Source organism: Bacillus rossius, chromosome 2 (genome assembly GCF_032445375.1).
Source record: "Bacillus rossius redtenbacheri isolate Brsri chromosome 2, Brsri_v3, whole genome shotgun sequence".
NCBI classification, from domain to species: Eukaryota; Metazoa; Arthropoda; class Insecta; order Phasmatodea; family Bacillidae; genus Bacillus; species Bacillus rossius.
This window is the reverse complement of record NC_086331.1, coordinates 79,814,068-79,835,055: the sequence shown is the minus strand read 5'-3', so window position 1 is coordinate 79,835,055 and position 20,988 is coordinate 79,814,068. Positions and strand designations below refer to the sequence as shown.

Genomic DNA, 20,988 nt, shown 5'->3' with positions numbered 1-20,988 from the left:
ATAATATTTTTAGCCAGTTGCAATAGATTTTTCATTATTTCTTCATATGTACAGATTTATTGTCTTGAACAGTTTCATTATTAGTAAGTATAGATTAAAATCATAGCCTAGCAAAAATAAAAAAATCATTTTTTTATATTAAGCTATTTCTGATCGGAAAAGAAACAAGAGACACTGGCGGGGCAGGGTGGCTCACCAGAGTGTCGGCTGAAAGAAGGGCCGTGACCTTGGCCTGGAGACATGGCTGATCACCTCCGTGCATGCGCACCATCTCAGCGAGGTGCAGCAACTCCTCTAGATTGCGGTCGTACTTGGCCTGCCTGCGTTACAAACACACACAACGCCTCTTACTTCATTGTCCAAACCTCAGCACCCGGCCTGAAGAAACCCTAAAAGCCCTCTCGCACTGTCAAATTTTCGTTTCCAATACCTTCCGATATGTTTGATCAAATAATATTGGAAACGAAAACGTCACTAGCGCAGAAATGTTTGTTTGACAAGTCGGATGGCTTGAGTTTCCATCAGATAATTTTCATGTAGGACGAATTCTAAATGTGATGGCTGTTGGACAGAACAACCCAATCAGATTGGTGCCCAGCGAAAAAGGAAATTACGTCCGTTTCCATCACAACGAATTTTTAAATTGGTGAAGAACACATGGGCGATTAAAGAGGTTTTAAAAGTGAAAAAACTAAACTCATGTTAATATGATAAAAGTAGATATGCAAAAAATTTTTATGGAAAAAGCAAATGATGTGTCTGGAAACCTTTAAATATCATAGAACCTTTTTTTTAAATATATCCGTAACGAATTTGATGTGCGTAAAATTTATGGAGGTTTTAAAAATTCGTAATGCACAAAAACATACCACCTACTTAAAATTTACCATTCACCACTGTGATACAATTTTTAAATTTCAATATAAGATAAAAATATTAAAGTTTGGTCTAACTCAGTCCAAAAATAAACATTAGTAGTGACATGAATTAAAATTTTTTTTGGTTATCTATCCAACTTTATTTGGTACGGACTATTGAAAACCATTGTCCTTCAAATACAAATTTCCGTTCTAACTCTATTTTCAAATATAGTTCGTGCCAAAAATTCAACTGTATGGCAGGGCCTTAATAGCTGAGGATATTTTCTATTGTCGCCAAACGTCTTAAATAATCGCCTCCCTAGTGTTTGGCTATTCCCCGTCTTGCACGACCGAATGTTTCCAGGATACCAGCCTCCTGCAAACATTCCGCCTATTGTGACTACTTTATAAAAACGTAATTTGCGTTCCGTAAGTAGAATCAATAAGTTTCTTTAAACCAGATTAAAATATTTTTTACACGTGCTTAAGACAGAATATGTATAAATTAACTTTTAAAATTAGTTCTTATGTATTATTCGCTTGTAAAAAGAATCTTATACTTAAATGTAACTAAATAAAGGATACATTTTTTAAGTAAACATAATTCACAAAAATAAATATGTTTACAATGACCTAACTAAATCTCAACAAATCATTTCAGTCAAATATTTCAGGATCGCAACGCTTTCAGTTATGACCACTTCCCTATTTACAATTCCGTGTGGTGAAGGTGAATCTTGGTTGCGTATTGAGAGTGTTACCTGCTGCCTCTGTGATTCTTCTTGATAGAAGATTTGCAGCTTTCACGTTGCAGATTTCACAGCTCTCTCAAAAACCTTGCTTACTGGCAAAAGTAAAGACTAATTTTTGGCCTCTTCATCTCAAGTTACAATTAGAATGTTTATAACTTTTCGCTTCTTCCTATGCATACCTTTCTTATAAATCTGGGTGTAACTACTATTAATACAGGAGTCTAGCGGCAGCACCGCTACTTCCTGCAACTGGCTGCAAATGCCGCACCGCTCACGCTCGTTCCGGGGCCGGCGGTGCGAGCGCAATGATGTTAATGCAGGATCTGACGCTATACTGAAGTATTTTCAATTTAGTTTACTAAGCTTCGTCAAACACCGACCAGTGTGGTGAAAAAATGTTATAAAGCATATTGTTTTCTAAAGTTTTCTTTTAATAAATTGAATAGTATTTAAAACATTACTTTAAAAGAAAGTTGAAACTTTAAACAATACTGAGAACAACTTGCATATGAAATGATATTACTGTAGTCTTTTTAATTTAGTTTACTTAGGTTCGTCAAACACTGACCAGTGTAGTGAAAAAACGTTATAAAGTATATTGTTTTCTAAAAATAATTTAAAAAAAATTAAATAATATTTACATCACTTTAAAAGAAAGTTTAAACTTTAAACTACACTGAAAATGACTTGCATAATTATGTAATGTTATTTGCACCAATTAACATGGACTTTACACCCTAACAAAAAACACATTATTTACAAAAACCCTTCAAACCTATTTCGTCATTTATAAACACAAAATAAATCAAAAATAATTGTAAAATTAATGAAATATAAAAATAAACATTTTAAGTTTTATATATATAGGTAATATTAGTTATACATGTAAATGCCACCCACTAAACCCGTGGCTTCAATCATAAACAAAATATTATTCAACTATGTGCACCGAAATGAAGCTTACTGGTTATCCTAAACAAATGGATCGTTATAGTTTGATATATTTCGTCCTTCAATTGATAAGAATAATACTATAATACTGAATAAGATTAATTCACTGTAAATGCTTAACAAAGTGAATAAATAATATGAAAAATACTAACATACCACTAAACATATTACAATTATTTAACTGATATAAGTTAAGTTTGACACTTCAAATGAAATATAAATGTTAGTTTTTGTGCAGTAATGATATTGCGATGTCTTGAATTTCTGTTTCATTTGTTTTTACGATTCCAGCGCGATGACTCACTTTTCTTCGTTTTGTAGAAAACAGTCTTCTGTGGCACTATATTTCGTTTGAGTTGTTCTCTTCCCGGAACGGCCTGCTGACTTTTTGAAAGGCATCCATTCTGCGAACGAACTGCAGCTAAAGTTGCTTTAATGGTTGCAGTGTACCGTCTGATTACCTCAAGCTCGCTTTGGGTGGAGATTCCTTTAATTATCTCGTGCATATCTTCTTCAAGTTTGACTTGTTCACCACTTATATTAAAGAAAGTACTGCATTTTGTTTTGTTGAGTTCAGAAACTATGTCTTCCTTTTCAGTCAATTCTAGTTCATTTTCTAAATGAATACATAAATTGCGATCTCTAGTGGAAGCACTGGCTTGAACATTTTCGGATGCAGTTGTTTAATGGTTTTTTCTTCTGTTGACAAATCAGGTGGATATGCTTGCACATGTTCCATTTGATAGTGGAATCCACACACGTGCAAGTTTATTTATGAATGCATGTGGCACATTCGGTACATACTAGTTTGCAAGGGCAGTCCAATCTGTTTTCTTTTACGTGATACAATTATTTTACCTCAGATGTGGATGAAACCTTCCAGCCATTGTCCTCTTCGATAATCAAGTCCATGTTAAGAAGTAGACTCGCTCTATGCCTACTTGTTATATTTACAAGTTTACTGGTCACTTTGCCTTTAGTTAAAACAATTAGCCTGTCAAATTGCTTGTCCCTAAGAAAGTTCATAGTAGCAAAAATCGCTTTATCCAATCATCGTCCAGTCTTTCCTTGCAAATATATGTATTTTAAAGATCTATGCATACGTTCTATATGCATGTTTGTATTGATGCCACTATTCAGCCTGAAACAATATGCCCATGACTGAACATTTTTTTTACGCAGTTCTCACTAAAATATACCCCAAAATCAGCTGTGTCTGAATCTCTATTCAGTCGTTTTATTACAGCAGGGAGCATCATTTCAAATGCAGCAGGGTCCCATTCTCGCAACAATGTTCGCAAGAGTTTGTAGACTTCGGCCTGTTTCTCTCTATCGTTAACTTTTGACAGATTTTCCGCCAGGCTCTGCCCACGTGCCAAGAGGAGTAAAGTCTCACAGTCGGTGGCTCCATGGTTAAAACCCATGCATTGAAGAATGAGTCAGCCGTGTGAGACATAAAAACTTTGGGGCATTAAATTCCAGCTTCTTTTTTTAAGTACTCGAAAAAAATTGATAGTACATGTTGATCAGTTCTATTCGATATTAGAAATGCGCAAGGAAAACCCTGCCTCATGTCATCTAAAACGATTAATGTAATCAGTTAGAACCCGTAATTGTTAAGACCATGGGTACCATCGATACAAATGCAGGCACTGCCATATTTTTTCAATAAGTCACACTGAGCATTGTTCATAATAATTAAGACAAAATAATCATTTTTTAACTCGGGATGCAGTTCAGTGGCTGTATTTTGAGGCTTGTAAAACAAAACACACGACTTATCACCTGCCCTTACTTCGTTAACCCACGCCTCCACGCTAGTCCCATCATTTCTGTGTCTCACAGAATCTGCACATAGGTTATAACACTGCTCGATATTATATAGGTATTTTCTGGTTAGGAGGTGAATTCTTTCTAGTTTTAAATCAGAAACTGAATCGCGTATATTGTCTAGAATGGCATGGAATGGAATCTTATTGGCAAGGTATGTTGCTAAATCACATCTTTCCGAATTAGAGAGATTGAGATGGTCTATATAATTTTGATGACCTACATGTGTTGAAATGTAACTAATTTTACACATTCCACCTTCAGATTTTATTACTCGTATGCTTGCAGGATATGTCCCATTGATTTTATTACTGCCCTGAGTTTTAAGGTGCCTCTGACCTGTACTTTGACACATGTAATAGCCTGAACGATGGCATACAAAATAATGCCAAGTAGAATTGTCAGCACACCGTTTTGAACCACGTTCTTTCACATACTACCTGGAAAATGTTTCCTTTTCAACATTTTGCTTCCATTTCACAAAATCTTCGAAAGAGGAAAACTTGAGATCTTGGGACTTGACACCAGCACTGTGTTCCGACTCCAGATGATCCATAAATGACGTTTTCGTATTAGGTCTGACTCACAAAATGAGCACTTGAAACTATTTGTGGAAACAATTTCCGCACTGTGAAATTTCCGTTAATGGTATCTTAAATTTCAAAAAATATTATATTGCCTATCGCAACTTTTGCACTTTAATTCCAATTTTTTTTTTCCTGTTAGAAGCTACGTCATCAATTTTACCGGGATTTTTCGTCAGTTCGTGTGGCTGAAAATGTGTGTGATATTTCCGTTCATGGAAGCTTAGATTTCGGAAAAGACTAAATTCTTTATCGCAACTGTTGCACTTAAATTCACAATTTTTTTCTTGTTCTCTGAAAAAGATACGTCGTCAACTTTCCCGAGATGTTTCATCCGCACGTGTTGGCGAAGATTTTTCTTATAATCATACCCTTGTCCACATTCTTCACATACAAATTGCTTACAGTTACTCATAGCTTAACACTCACTGAAACAACTGAAAACAAACATAGGTACATGATGAAACATTTAGTAAAAAGCACGCACACTAAACAGTCTGAAGCTAGGTGGAAGTGGGAGATCGATGTAACTTCAACAGGTTAAGTGGGAACCTATGGTGTACCATTCCAGTATGATACAACAGCAGTTGTAAAAATGTTGTTATATTAGAAAAAAAATGAAAGTAGAAAAAAATATATTTTATTCATTAAACAAAAATGATAATGTATTAAGATACAAATAGATATAACAAATGTGCAGACAACACCCATTAATCGTTATGGTTTTTTACAAACATGAGTATAAAACAGATGCTTGAAAAGAGAGCATCATGAACAATTTGCGCAATGAAAATGCGCCTGACGTAACACGTATTTAAGTACTGCGCGTAAGGAAAATTCTTTTAATTAATGTACATTTAAAAGACCTTAGCAAGCAGACAAAAGTCATATAAAAGTCTCACGCTATCAAACGTTATCAAACAATTAAGTATAAATATTAAGGCTTTAAATTATGCATTAAGTTTACTTGCAACATAAGCTTTCATGGCAAATTTAAATGGGAATCGCGAACCCCAGCTAAAAGACATTAAATCAAAAAATATTACGACAGGGAGGAAGCCCAATGCGCAAAACAAATAATCAAGCAAACACTCATGTAAATTAAGGTCGGTGATAAATGGAACATCCAACAAAATTAGGTACGAGACCCATCTAGACCACTCAATCAAGAGCAGAAGGCTCGTAAGAAAGAAGTAAACAGACCATTAATGCACGCGGAAATTACAAGGCAGAGATCCATAGTGGATTTAAAGCGAAGCTTCTAACATAACTAATCAACCATGAGCATGAGTAGCGCGGCCTCCTCCCAGCAGACTGCCTACGAGCGAGAGTGACTGAAGACAGTGCCGGCCTAAGCAAACTCGCGGCCTTATATACAGGCGAACTGTCTTTCGAGAACAATAGAGAAAAGCGGCGGAGGGGAAGGTTCGAGAAACAAAGAGAAGGGAAGACGGGAAGCCTCGGGAAAGGAGGGGAAGTGCGGAGGGGAAGGCTGGGGCAAGGTGGAGAGGGGGAAAGGATGGAGGGGAAGGGAGCGCTCTGCTAGCCCGGGAGGCGGCAACTGCTGCAAGTCTGTGTGGCTTTTTTATACTGGAGAGTAAAAACGCGCGCGTAAAAATTAAAAAAAATCCAGGGGGTAGGCGCTCCCGATCGGCCAACTTCGGAAAGGCTCGGCATTTGCAGCCAGTTGCAGGAAGTAGCGGTGCTGCCACTAGACTCTTGTCTATTAATACACTAAGAAGAGTGCATAGCAGCATAGCAGGCCACGCACACTACTGTGTATGCCGCATATGATAATAATTGGTCCACAATTGAATTCCCACGCAATTATTTAATCCAGTGAATTTGCCATTTAATCAAACATTCACAGGCAGTGTTAGTAAGAATTTAAAGTATGATTCTCCCGCAACAGTTGACAACCAGTTTGTTAACACTATTTTGCAACTCAAAAAATATATTAAGGCATGAAAGGTCATGCAAAATAAATAGTGAACAATAATTTTAAAAAACCTTTAATCTTTTTTAAGTGTATTCACGTACATGTATCGCGAGTCACTTATCTAGGTAATTACGATTATTCATTTCTAAAACAGGGATTACCTGATTAATGCAAGGTAATATCTCCACAGTTTCTTACCACTATAATAGGTTAATACAAACTGTTCTCAATTACCGCCAAAAAGCAAACTTAATCTGGTCTTGTTGGCTGTTGCGTCATGCATCCTTAAGAAAAATAGAATATATTAATTTTCCTTCTATGCGCATGAACTACCTCTAAAGCACACGACTGTACTATAGACTTATCAATCGTAGGTTCAAAATAATGGTGGTTAAATATCGTGCCAATGTTCTATGTTACTTGTTTTTTTAATATTGATTTACCTAACCTCGTTGGACGTTCGTCACTTTTCATTATTGTTTTTATTATCAGGCAAAACAAGAACTTTTTTTAGAACGCCACAACCGGTTTTGCTAATTCTCTTCTAGCCCGCGCAAAATACCATCACGACTCGTGGCGACAACAGTACTCTACGTGGGGGAGAGAGGAAGTCATAACGTTGACATTCCCTCACATAGCACACATAATCGTATTTCTCGTTAACATAGACGTCCACAAAATAACGCTTTCCTTTAAAATGCAAAGAATAATCCACGTATTCTTATTTTAAAAAATAAATCACGGTTGAAATATTTTGTTTGTGATATTTTCTCACCTGCAATAAATTTGTGTCAAGAAACGTTACGTAAAGTTTACGATATATTGCCAAGACACTGCGCTTATTCAAACCAAATGACCTACAACCACAGTACTTGATGTATGCCTGCCTTCACTAACCTCATTCACAGCTGCTGACCTATGGACCTACAAACATGTTTTCACCAAGCATTTGCAGACCAGAAGGAATATGACGACAACAGACAGCTTTCTTTGACTACAATAAAGCCTCAAGACTACAGCATAAATATATCTCGCACGTAGTCAAAAATGCCCATATAAGCCAATCATCTCTGAACATTATTCCTTTTTATACATTTCTTTATATATTACCACAACATAGTGGCAGCTTGCATGCATATATGCCAACATGCATAGGATACATGCAAATAACCAAAATATAATCTATGAGGCACGTTTTAATATAACAAAACCACTAAAGGAATTCTAACCAAGCAAGTGCGAACCAAACTACCTACAAACACTATATTTTACGCTCACATATGTTTGCTTAACCTATTACAGTGCTGAAATTCAAAACACTGAAGATCGCTTGAACCTGCTAATCAATATAAAGGGGGGGGGGGGGGGGTTCTTCTAGTAGAACCTGTTGCAGCTAGTTTAGAAGTGTACTTAAAAATTGAAGGGGTCATAAGGAACATGAGACTCGTATATTGATACGTTGATCCATTTACACACAATGTATATATTCTTTGTTACAAAAGTACAAATTGAAGGGATCATAAGGAACATGAGACTCGTATATTAATACGTTGATCCATTTACACACAAATGCATATATTCTTTGTTACAAAAGTGCGCCACAAGCGGTATTACTGAGCGAGTTAAAAGTTAAATTAAAGTTAAACGTTAAATTAAAGTGAGCACCTACGCTCGGACCAATTCCTCCTCTAGAATATTGGGATCGGCATGGCATGGCCCAACGTAACGTAACGTATTAAGCCCCCTGCACAAGGGCAAGAAAACCCGGGTTTAAGGACGTGCATACAGACGTCTCATACACGTGCAACAGAACCAGTAGAGCCCGCGACCCCATACCGGGTAATCAAATGGGGAGAAGGGGTGGCCAGCCAGGAGGCTAATGAAAACCACACTTTACAAGGGCACAGAACCAAAAAAAAACAGAAAGAATGGCAATGCAAAACCATCCTGTAACACCCGGGTCGGCAAGCGACGTGTGTTTCCATGCAAGGAGCGAAGGTCAATTTCAAAAGGTGACAGCAAAAAAAAAAAAAAAAACGTTACAGTTAAATTATGGAAACACACGCTTAACTTTACGCAAGTTCCACAGTCACCTCGCGGACAATCAAAGCACCCAAATACATTACCGACCAGACGAGAGAGTGGACAACCACCATCGAACGCGCAACCGACCCCAACGGGAGCTAGAGGTGAAAAAGGCCCAGAGGCGATGAGCCTCGGTCGCACCTCGACTTGTCACTGGAGGCGCCACCATCGCAGCGCGGGGAGAAGGGGAAAAGAAGCGCTACGTCTCAGACCCAGGAGTGGAAAGAGGGGAGGGGGTAGGCGCGAGGCGTGACGTTTAGGTCTAATAACCGAAGAGGTTCTCCGGGCCTCTTCAACACAAACACATTTAACATTATACAGGCATTCGACTACACATATTCGTCTAAGCACAGATATTACCCTATACACTTCGAAACACATTCACCTACACACATGCATGCAATTGGAGGATCTAGTGCGATTGAAGCACTTGGAACAAGTAAAGCAGTTGAAGCAGTTGGTCATTTGGAGTATTTAGAGATTTTGAGCGAATGAAGCTATTGGAGCATGGGACTTGGAGCTTTTGAGGACTTTGAGCTTTTTTTCAATTGAAGCAATTGGAGCATTGGCAATCTTGGAGCAATTTGAACATTGGAGCTCATGTAGCAATTGGAGCATTGGATCTCTTGGAGCAATTGGAGCAATTGGAGCTTGGAGCACTTGGAGCTGTTGGAACCAAAGACAGTAGGAGGCAGTGACTTTTGGGGTCAATTACTTTTGAAACTACAGACTGGTGAGAGCCAAAGACATTTAGAGCCAAAGACTGTTTGAGCCAAAGACTGTTGGAGCCAAAGACCGTTGGAGGCAATGACTTTTGAAACCAATGACTTCAGAAGCCAAAGACTGTTGGAGCTATAGTCTGTTGGAGCCAATGGCGTTTGTAGGCAATTACTTTTGGAGCCAAATACTGTTGGAGCCATAGACTGTTGGAACCAATGAAATTTGGAGGCATTGTATCCTACCGCATCTTGCGACGTTTCGTATCCTACTGTTTATTCTGGATTGTTAAGTTTATAGTCGGTTCGATTGGACTCGTGGTTCGGAGACATCTGATCTATAGCATGACGTTGTACATGGCTTGGCCTCGTAGTCCGAAAACACTTGGCACCTATCAATGTACAAGACCTGGTTGGAATGCATTTCAAGCATCTAAAAACTATACTTCCATTGTAGGCACATTGACATCGTATTTATTTCGTCTTACATGTATATTGTATAGAGTTCTTATTCGTAAAGGGTATGATTAATAAACTTCACAAAAGTTAATGGGAAACAGAATTAAAAATATTTTAAGCTTTGAGTACTCTTATCACTGAACGAGAATTGAACTTAAGTCGGGAATCGATCGAGTCAATCATTTTTGAATGATTAATTTTTTTGATGATTTTTATAATTTTTCCTTAATCGAGCTAAATAATTAGGAATTTTCAAGATGGTGGTTAGTATGTCATCATTGACTTACTAAAGGCTGATAGATGAGGAATTTAAGCCTATTTTAGGACTTGCCACTATATTAATTAAAAATAATTTTTTACCTAAAATTAAATATTTTGCATCAATAAAGTATATAAATAAGGACATGAATCAATCAAATCAATCAATATATAATTTGCAAATTTTTTAAAATGAATTTTGGAAATTTTTCAAAATTTCTAGCTAAATAAATACGAATTTCCAAGATGATGGTTAATATGGCCGATATGATGGCGATTACCCTGGCAATAAATTATTACTGCTCTCTAGCTGGTAAAAATTAAACCAACATAGCGGTAGCGCTATCTAGAAGACGACAACAAGATGGCGGACGTGATGACACATACTAGCTGGCGATATAATATATATACCTACCCTGGCATTAATGGTGGAAGGTCCGTTTGTCAATGGCTTCCATGGAGGAAGGATTTGTCACCATTTTTATTTTTGCCCTCATGGGTTCGTACTGAAGGCCCCATGACGTAAGTGCGTTTTTTAAATAAATTTTATTAAATTTTTTCCAAAAATTTTTGACAATAATTACTTATTTTCAAGATGGCTGCCATGACTTCATAATTCAAGATGGCGGAATTTTAAAATTAATTTTTTAAACTATGTTTTATAACTTTTAAAATTTTACCCGAATTTCTAGCATAAAAATACGGATTTTCGAGATGGCGTCCGTAATGATAATTGCAATGGTTACATAACAATTCAAAATGGGGGCCATGGCATCCTTATTGTCAAGCTCATGTCCTTGGTGGCTTAATGCAGCTTGCTCATGAGGAATTTAAGCCGCTCTGGTAAATTTCCACATCGTTGACAATTTTTGGGACTAAAAACGGGAAATTTTCCCTCCAAACTGGAAGTTTTCTCTCGACATAAGGAAGTTTTTATTTTTCTGATTTTTGAGATTTTTTGGCGGAATATTTTCCCCTAAAATCCTGAAATTTTGACGAATTGTGGTTAATTTTTGGTAAATTTGGAAGAATTTTGAGTCATTGTTTTAAAATTTTGGCAAAATTTGAAGGTCGAAGTAAATCATCAAGGTCAAATTAATCCAAAATGGCCGCTGTGACGTCACAATCAAAGATGGTGGTGACACCACCGCCACCACGCACCAGCACCAGGCGCAGGAAACACATTTACATACTACTGCAATAGAAGTATATTTAGTAATAAATCCTCAAAATTTGGTTTTTATTCAGCAAAGAAAAATTTATTTATCTTGAGTTAAATTTAGATTTAAGAAAATCTGAAATTTTATTTCGGTGTTTTCTTCATTGTTCTCATTATTATCTATACTAGTTAACATTTAGAAAACTTATTTCTGCAAATATTTTCAAACTGAAATTCCAGTAAACAAAATGAATAGATATATGTTTTGTATGCTCGTATCGCAGTGTTTAAAATAATTTAAAAACCCCCGCTATCCAACCAAATTCTAAGACTCTCTTAAATAGGTTTGAATTAAATCAAAGTAATATTTTAAAAATAAAGGTAAATTAAGGAACCAGAGAAACTGGTCGGATAATACTGTGTCTGTCACCGAGGCTCCGACCGCAGCAGCAGTCTCTCAGACCTTCTATACACTGGGAAAATTCGCGAGTTAAATTACCTCTCGGATGTACTTCAGAGCTATCTTTTTCTCGGAGAATTATCAGCTGTTGTTAGGCTGCTCGCGTATGAGATATCTCAACTTAGTAGCCTGATTTGATACTTTCTTAGTTCAGAGTCTCTCACAAGTGAGATACCAAGGGCAACGGGGGGCAGGCGGTGTAGGTGTGGGCGATAGCCCCTCCAGAGACAGAATTTTATTAATTTTAATTTTGGATCGTATTTTTATGTTAATTTGAATACTTAAATTTATGTATCATGTTTTTTTTTTAAATAAGTATGGAACTATTAATTTTCAGTATTCTAGATAATTAATTTCTAAATATAAAATAAGGCCAACCTCGGACTTATATAATGACATGTTTGCAATTGTACTTCGTACTACAGCCCTTCTTGAAAAGTCTTTCTGGAGCCACCCCTTTGTTTCTCATTGGTACAGTGTACTACATATAGATTTTGAGTCAATAACAGATGCAGCACACATGTAAATGTATGTGAATTTTATCCTATCCCGTAGTGAAACCGCGAACTATTCCGGTCTCTACTTCTGTATTGTTCTTCGGCCGGAGCATCACGAGCCACTTACTTGTCGGAGCTCTCGCCGACATCTTCTTCGAGCGTGGGTGTGAGCATGAAGCGTAGTCCCAGCTTGCGGAGGTTCTGGGCGGTGGTCGCCACGTCACGTTCCTCGAAGCCGGCAACGAACTGAGCGTAGATCGTCGGGTGGAGCAGGGATCCCACTATCCTGTCCCCGCACACCTTCCGGCCCATCTGGAACAACTGGACGCCACAAAGGTACAGACGAAACAATATTTATCCCCTTATTGGTTTTTACCGTCCCTGCCTTATATGCCGGAAGACTGCCATCTGTGTTTTTGATGGATATGAGACGTAAATTTTCGACTCGAAATGCTTTCAGTGTTAATGCTATTCCCTATGGTACATTCACAGGTTATGTGATTGAAAAGTTATATACACCTGAAAATTCAGTTTCTAGTAGTGCTAAGAGGCTTCAAAATAATATTTGTAATATGCAGCTGACAAATCCGCAGCCAAAAAGCCTCGCCACATCTAACTTCTCGGTGACAATATAAAAGTACAAGTGGAACAAGCATAACACCAAATAGTAATGCAGTTACACTACTCTCTTCCTGATCATTGCAGTATACTGGATTATTCACAAGGAATTGCCGTCTCTCGTCATTTCGAGAAAAAATATGTATGTATTATAAATGTGGGTGCTATTCCCAATGATGAGAGGCGTTTTTCGACAAATATGAAATGCTTTACAATGAACAGCTTACAGCCCAATAAGGAAGCGTATTCAGGACTCAGGTGTTTGAATTTATGTAAAGTAACTTCTTTACCGTAAAGCCCGCCATTTTATTTTCTATTTACGTTTGTTTATTTTTCATACTTCAATCACATTCGTATTTATTTCAATCAAGTTCAATCACAATTATTAATTAATGCATTTATCTATTAACTAATTTTTACTGCCAATTTTTCAAAATATGTTTTCTTTAAAACACAGCCTAAAACTTATTTGACACCATTAGATTGGTATTATTTTTAAAAACAGTAACGAAGTCATTATTTTAATGCCTCGCCTAAGCATGCTAGGGTGGAGAAAACATTACATAATTAATTTGGATAGTAGAATAAACCGTGTATCCAGATACCTTCAAAGGAAAAAATTCTATAAACTAAATACAAAGCCAGTTTTCAGCAGAGCTATTTTTCCCTGGTTTATTGTATTACTAGCTAATAGCCCGTGGCTTCACTTGCGCAATTTTAGAGTATTGCTATAATATAACCATTGAAAGTCAAGCATGTGAATAATGCCAAACATTTTTACTGAATAAATAGACACAATCAATTGACAGGTGCATTAATGATTTATTTCATAACATAACTGTTTAAGAATACTTTTTAAAAGTTATTTGTAGGTCGTTTTAATTTTTTTATAATTTAAGTACCTGATTTTAAAACTTCTGTTTCAGAGTGTTCGAAAATATAATTTACCTTGATAAATTCACACTTACCTCCTTTTCGTTTCATGTAGTAAACAATTTATAAAATTGTTAAACTCGCGCCTATATTATTTCAACTAAGTTAATGCCATCATTGATACTCTTTTATTTACTACTAGCTGCACCACACGGATTCGCCCGCACTTTAACAGTTAAATATAACTAAATCAAGTGCAAAACGTACTCGCGCACCAAGGGTTCCGTACCACCACACTATGCGACACTAAGCTTGGCCATATTTTTTTATTTGTGGTCATATTTTAGAGTTTGGACTATAATCCTACAAATATGTACTTCTTCATGTATTACCGTTTTTACGATAGAACTAAGACAAAAAATGTTAAAGAAATTCAGTTTTTAAATACTCTTTATTGGAAGTCATTTCTCACACATTGTCAAGAGATACTAATGTTTCTGTAAGCAACTGGGCGGCTCAACACGGGGTAAAAAGATTGTAATAGTTTCGGAGTGTTTTGAGAACAAAAAATTCACTGCAATACATTTCTTTAAACAAATTTTCGATACTTATTGTTTTCTGCATATATGTCCAGATTTTTGGCTCTCGATGCATGCGAGCAGCCAACATATAGCTGTCCGTGAGAAAAACATGGGTTTCCCAGATGTATTTCTACCACTTTTAGTGTTTGTCCATGACTTTTGTTAACAGTAATTGAAAGTGCCACATTCAAAGGGAACTGTAAGTATTTTAACTGGAAAGGTAAATTGGTAAAGATAATGGGAATACATGGTATCAATACCATTTCTCCATTTGGTCCTCCGTTGATGAATGTGGCCTGCATAATATGCCTTTTCAGCTAGGTGATGCATAACCTAGTGCCATTAAACAACTTTGGTGCATCCAAGTTACGCATGATACACCCATGATAATTCTAATGACTTTACAAACTCAACAGGGTATGTAGTTGCGTCATCATTTATCATCACTGTGTCAATAATTGTGTAGATGGTCTCACCAGGTACTTGAGCTGTAATTGTTTTTATCGATATAGCCTACCGATTAATTCTTATTAGCCATGATCGCCCTTTCACACAACCAGTCATTGTTTCTTATATTTTGTTGTAAGCTCGGTAAAACCTTAGCAATTAGGTTGTTTTATGAGCTTACAACATTGCAGAAATTATGTTCAAAATCAATCATGCCTTCTGAATCCATTGCCATGTGACCTTCACTGATCTCGATACGTTTTTGAGCGAAGAATCCAGACTCTTGGTCATTGTAGAGATGAACTCTCATATCGGTTGTGAAGTGCAAACTTTACACTCTAACCTACAATGTCATATTGTTTTCATCTGCTGGATTCCGCCATATTGGATGATGTCACAGCCATCATAATGTTTTCGTCTGCTAGAGGCCACCATCTTGAATGACAAGTCAGCCATCTTGATTATTTTTGTTCTGCTGGAGGCCGCAATCTTAAATACCTCCATCTTTGTTTGTTCCTAGAACATGTCAGCATCGCTCTTGACTCATGCACGTAAGTTAGATGTTCCATTACCTACTAATTATGTTATGGTCCTTATCGACATATTTAATATTTTTACAAAATACTTTGGACGCGAGGTTAATCGAAACATGTCAGCTCGGACCTCTGAGTAGGAAAACATATGCCTTTAACCTCACGGCCATCGAGACATTGAATTATGACACTTTGGTACAAATATAAAATAAAAATTTCAGTATAGAAATCAACCTGGCACATGGTGGTTTTAATTCAGATCATATAATATTCCATAAGTCGAAGAGATCTAATTAATAAACACTTACAATTATTTATAATCGTAATCCAACATCGCGGTCGAAATCTCTTGTGCCGCAAATTTGGGATTATTGGCACCGATTTATTTTGACCTAAAATTTAATTTCGCATTTAAATTTTGACAGAGAATTTCTAGCTTAACGTGAATTTAGTTATATTATTGTTTTCTCACTAATAACACTTAGTTCCTCGAGAGGTTCCCAGCGCCCGAATTGAGAGTTTGCAAACTTTTCGCGGCGCAAGCAGCTAGACTCATTTTCTTCCCGTCTCGCAGCACGACCACTTCTTGTAACTTTGTCTAACTTTGTGCTTCTTAGAACCTTCCTCAGCGTACCTTCCAAGAGCTGGCCTTAGGCGAGCAACTCTTTTCACGATCTTTTCTGGGGTTTCCAACCTGCTTGGGATCGATATGGGCTCCACTGAATTCCATTTCCCATCTGGACAGCAGATTCCTCCCCCCTTCCCCTCTCCTGCTTTTCCATGAACTTCACCAAGAGCACTGACCGGGCCTTAACCTCGGCTCTCGGCGCGGCGGGCCGAAATCAAGGACATCTCGCTGGTCGGCGAAAGTTCCGCCTTCGCCAACTATTATACTTTAGTTCGGCGAGTAGCGAGGCCTCTAGTGGCCGCCGTCACAACCTCTCTCTCTCTCTTTTTCCCTATCAGCCCGACAGAGCGCAGCTCAGTTGGACCCATAAGCGCCAGGCTTACAGGAGACAACTACGCCCTCCCTCTCGCGGGACTTTTGAGAACTAACCCTGAGTTTGTTTCGTCTGTATCCCGACAGAGAGCGCTGCTTTCGGAGCGCAACAAGCTACCTCCGATGCTCTCAAGTTAGGCTACCAGCAACTTTTTTTTTTCTTTTGGTCAGCAGAGTGAGATCTCTATCGTGACCTCCAGCCAATCAGAGGCCAGTTCCCCCACTTCTTAGGCCTCCGTGCTCCTAGCGCGAGTTTTAACTACATTCAGCCCAAGGGATGATGGATTCACCCTTCTGCCGTCACCGTGGTCGTTTCTTTCCGGTGCTTCTCACCCGCGAACTCTTTTGAGAACCAGTTTTGCAGCGACTAGCTTAAGGTATGTGATTTCAAAGAGTGATCCCTATTTTATTTTATTCTAGATTGATATTTGCTTGGTTTTGATTATTATGTAATATTTAGTATTTTTCGCGCATGGCTCCCTCGAGGGAGTGATTTTCATTATTATACCCCCAGAATGGTACGTGGGGAATTCTGCTCCTTTTGCCTATAGTGTGACTTTTTACTTAATTGTTTGCTCTTATTTCACTATATTTTTTTCTTGTCCCCCTTATTTATATTTTTGACAATTGGACCTAATTTTAGTCTGGCTTCGGTGGGGTCCAAGAGTTGGTCCAAGAGTTCGGCTTTTTCTCCGGCTCAAGGCCATCGCTAAATTCAGCAAAATTTACATCTTCTTCCTTCATGATTTGACATGAATTCCACACGTCTCTCTAGCCGGCTAGATTTGAGCCGCCACCTCTTCTCCTCGCTACTAGTCAGCGCCAGGGAACAGTCAACGATATCTGATATTGTTAAATCAGGAATTGTTATTACCTAAATTATACATAATCCTGCACTGGAATTTTCCCCACAAAATATTGAAATTTCAAATAGAATTGAAATGAATTCACGGCTGAAAATATGGCGGGCGCCACATTAATAAATGATTACTGCACTTTAGCGAATGAAAATTAAACTAACATATCGACAGCATCCTCTAACAGACAAAAACAAGAATGCGGCCTCCAGCAGATGAAAACAAGATGGCGGTCTCCAGCATACGAAAACAAAATGTTGGACGTGACGTAATACTAGCTGTCAATATATCTACCTTGGCATTGGTGGTGGGAGGTCAGTCTATCGGAGGCTTCCGTGGAGGAAGGATCTGTCACTATTTTTTTTTTGCTCTCGCTGGGTTCAAACCCGAAGACTCCATTACGTAAGTGCATTTATTAATTAAAACTTTGGTTAAAATTGTATTAATAATAATTTTATAATTTCTAAATTTTTTCCGAATTTTTTACGATAATACTTACAATTTTTTAAGATGGCGGCCATGACATAATCAAAGATGGCGGAATGTTATTTTAAAAATTTTAATAAATTTATTTTTTACTTAATTAAACATTTTTTTACCGATATTCTACAAAAAAAAATTCTTTTTTCAATATGGCGGGAGTGGACCTGAAGCGTGATTGGACCTGACCTATCTGGGAGTGGGGTCTGCGGGCAGGTACCCGGGTACAAGGTGCCCCCTTGGCCCAGCAGTCAGCGAGGTGACTCAGGCAACCCCGAGGTTCCCTCTGCCTGCTCTGCGGCTACCACTATCCGATTAGGAAGGCGATTGCTCTTTTGAGGTGTCGGAACTGTTGCCGGTTCTAGTATCCGAGACATGACCCAACAGGTCCACGGAAAGGGTGTTGGATGCGATTACATAGCCTCTCCACACCAAATGGCAACCCTCTGCCTCCACGTTGGCACCGCTGCTGGGGGAGGATCGTGGTGACTATGTTGGGACGGGTAGACTCAACCTCTGGTCATAGCACCTCCCTAACTGAAGAGGGCAATGCCGGGTCCAACTCTGCCTCAGTGCATCCTCAATTGCTTGTATGAGACCAGAAATGGTGGAAGGGCTGAATCTGCGGGCAACAGCAGATGCGATAGAAACCTTTCTGGGGGGTTCGACTGCCGAGCCTCGGTGCATCGGTCCCCAAAGGGCCCCATAGTGAATGGATCAGGCCCCATGGTAAAGGAAGGACTGGGTATGGTGGTTACGGTGTCGGGCGACCGGGCCTAAAAAAAGGGCTGTAAACTTCTCGACAAGGAGCCCCCTTGGCCCAGCAGTCGGTGGAGGTACTGAGGCAACCCCCAGGTCCCTCCAGCCCTGGCACTGTAGTTGCCATTTTCTAGCTGGGGCAGACGGCGGTCGTCGCCGAACGAGTGTAGTCGCATCCGGGCCTTAACCGGCTGTAAACCCGTCGGGCCGAGGTACGGCGGGTCGGAGGGTACTCCGAGGCGACGAGGACACCCCGTGTCTGCACTCTGAAGCGTGACGGTCTGGTCTAGCTACCGGCGAACAGTCTTCCGAGTAGACCAAAAGTTGGTAGTAGTACGGGGAGAATCCACCATGTTTGAATGGTGCCCCGCTGAGGTTTCCTCTAAGACCCAGGATTCTTGTTGGGTAGGACTCGTACTTGGGAGTGGTGCCCCGAGTGCTTTAGGGGCAAGCATCAGGGTTCCCTAGCCCTTTGACGTGCTGACGTAGTGAGCGACGCGGACAGCTCCGGTTACCAGCCTGGATAGCTGGGAGAGGTTGGGTAGGCCTCCACCGGACCGCGGGTTCGCTGGGTGATTGAGGAGTCCCAGCGTGAGGCGGGAGACTAGGGTAGGCGCCAGAAGTGATGACAACTCCAGAGGGCTAAGGGAGCATCCAACTTTCTGGTGAGCTGAGTGGGGTAGGGGGCCGACGGTGGTACATAAGCTGGGATGGGTAGCCTTAGCCTCTGTGTATAGCCTAAGCTCTAACGCCCTTCCCAGTTGCGTATGCGGCGTATCCGCGTCCATGCCCATGGGGGCCCCAGGGCGGTAAGGCCTATTGGCTAAGAGCGCTGGGTCATCAAAGATAGCGGGGGGGGGGGGGGAACCCCTTGTATGACGTCAATATGGCAGGCTTAACGAAAAGTGAAACGTTTATAGAATCAAAGATGGCGGCTGTGGCATAAGCAAATTAAATTATTTTTTTTATGTATTTAAGAATTTTTTACATTTTTATACATAATTTACGTATTTACTCTGGCCAGGAATCGAACTGAGGACTGGTCAAAAATTAAAGAATTTCAATATTTTGGTCAAGGTCAAGGTCATGACTTCGGTGGTTTATGGCGGCTTGTAGATGTGTACTTTAAGCCACTTTGCGAGTTTTTGGGTTCTTTCAAAGGCAAAAATCTTTTGAGGCATTATAAAACGGGAAATTTTCCCTCGAAATGGGAATTTTTCATTCGAAATATGGAAATTTCTAAGAAATTTGAGTTGTTTGAGTCATTTTTGAAAAATTTTGAGGAATTTAGTCTAAGATGGCTGCCGTAACGTCATCCAAGCTGTTGATTCCAAGGCAACAGACACCGCCGCCACCACCACCACTCACCGACACCAAGCGCCGGACTCCCATTTACATACTACTCATAATTGTTAAGAGCGTAACTTGTTACCGCTATCAGTTCATATTTAGTATATATATATATGTGTGTGTGTGTTTAAAAATTTTGAGATGAAATTTAATTGTGCAACCCCTCCCCATTCTTCTGGAAAGGAGGGAAACCTACCTCCAAGCTAGGAGCGCTCCAGATGTTAAGAAAATTACACACGATATTTTCTTTCCAGATCTGCCAACGTCTCTAGTCAATAACTGTCCCAAGTGGGTTCGTGGTTTGCATTAAAATGTTGACAGTTTTTAACCAAAACAAATACGGAGTGAAAGAAATGATAATTTTTAAGTGCGCAGTAAAGAAATCTACTAAATAAAAACAAAATTTAACTTTCTTATTAACAAATTGAAACAAACCCAAAATTGCTGCTGGCCACGAACCATTATTTGCTCAAGAAAAATACAAATTAACAAGCTTATCACTCGTGTACCATAGTGCACTACATCAGTTATACATTTTTCATATTGGCCGTTACTCTTAAACAATTTTATAAAGTTTCCATAAATTTTGTGCGCATGTAGTCCTGGACTAAGACTGTAGTCACCTAAAATGTTCACCATAAGTTAACAACCTAACCCCAGCCATAAATATATATTTATGTAAAACCGTAAAATCATTTATGTTATGTACATATCGCAAAATATATTGAAAAATAAATTGAACGTCTCTTGATAGTCGGTAAGAGATATGTCTCAGCAATACCGTACATAATATACACAATACTATTTGACGACAATATTCTTCACAGTCAAACCAAAGAAACTTGCAAAAGCCACTGCTACTCAAACGAATCACTTGCGCGGGGCTGCCGTGCAACAAACCATACGACTCTCTTCAGTGGCAATGCAGCTAAATTCATAC

The 20,988-nt window shown here is 38.8% G+C and overlaps 1 protein-coding gene across 2 annotated transcripts in view; it reads right to left on the bottom strand.

Annotated features, from left to right (window-relative positions):
* LOC134529400 (hydroxyproline dehydrogenase-like) overlaps window positions 1-20,988 on the bottom strand; it is a 151,972-nt gene that overhangs the window by 110,657 nt on the left and 20,327 nt on the right. For both annotated transcript variants that reach the window (XR_010074560.1, XM_063363434.1), the window contains exons 3-4: window positions 12,678-12,871; window positions 197-320 (exon numbers count right to left, since the gene is read on the bottom strand). Coding sequence is in view for 1 of the 2 variants with exons in the window: in XM_063363434.1 (XP_063219504.1) it covers window positions 197-320; window positions 12,678-12,871 (318 nt within the window). In the remaining variant the exon portion in view is untranslated. The remainder of the gene's footprint in view (window positions 1-196; window positions 321-12,677; window positions 12,872-20,988) is intronic.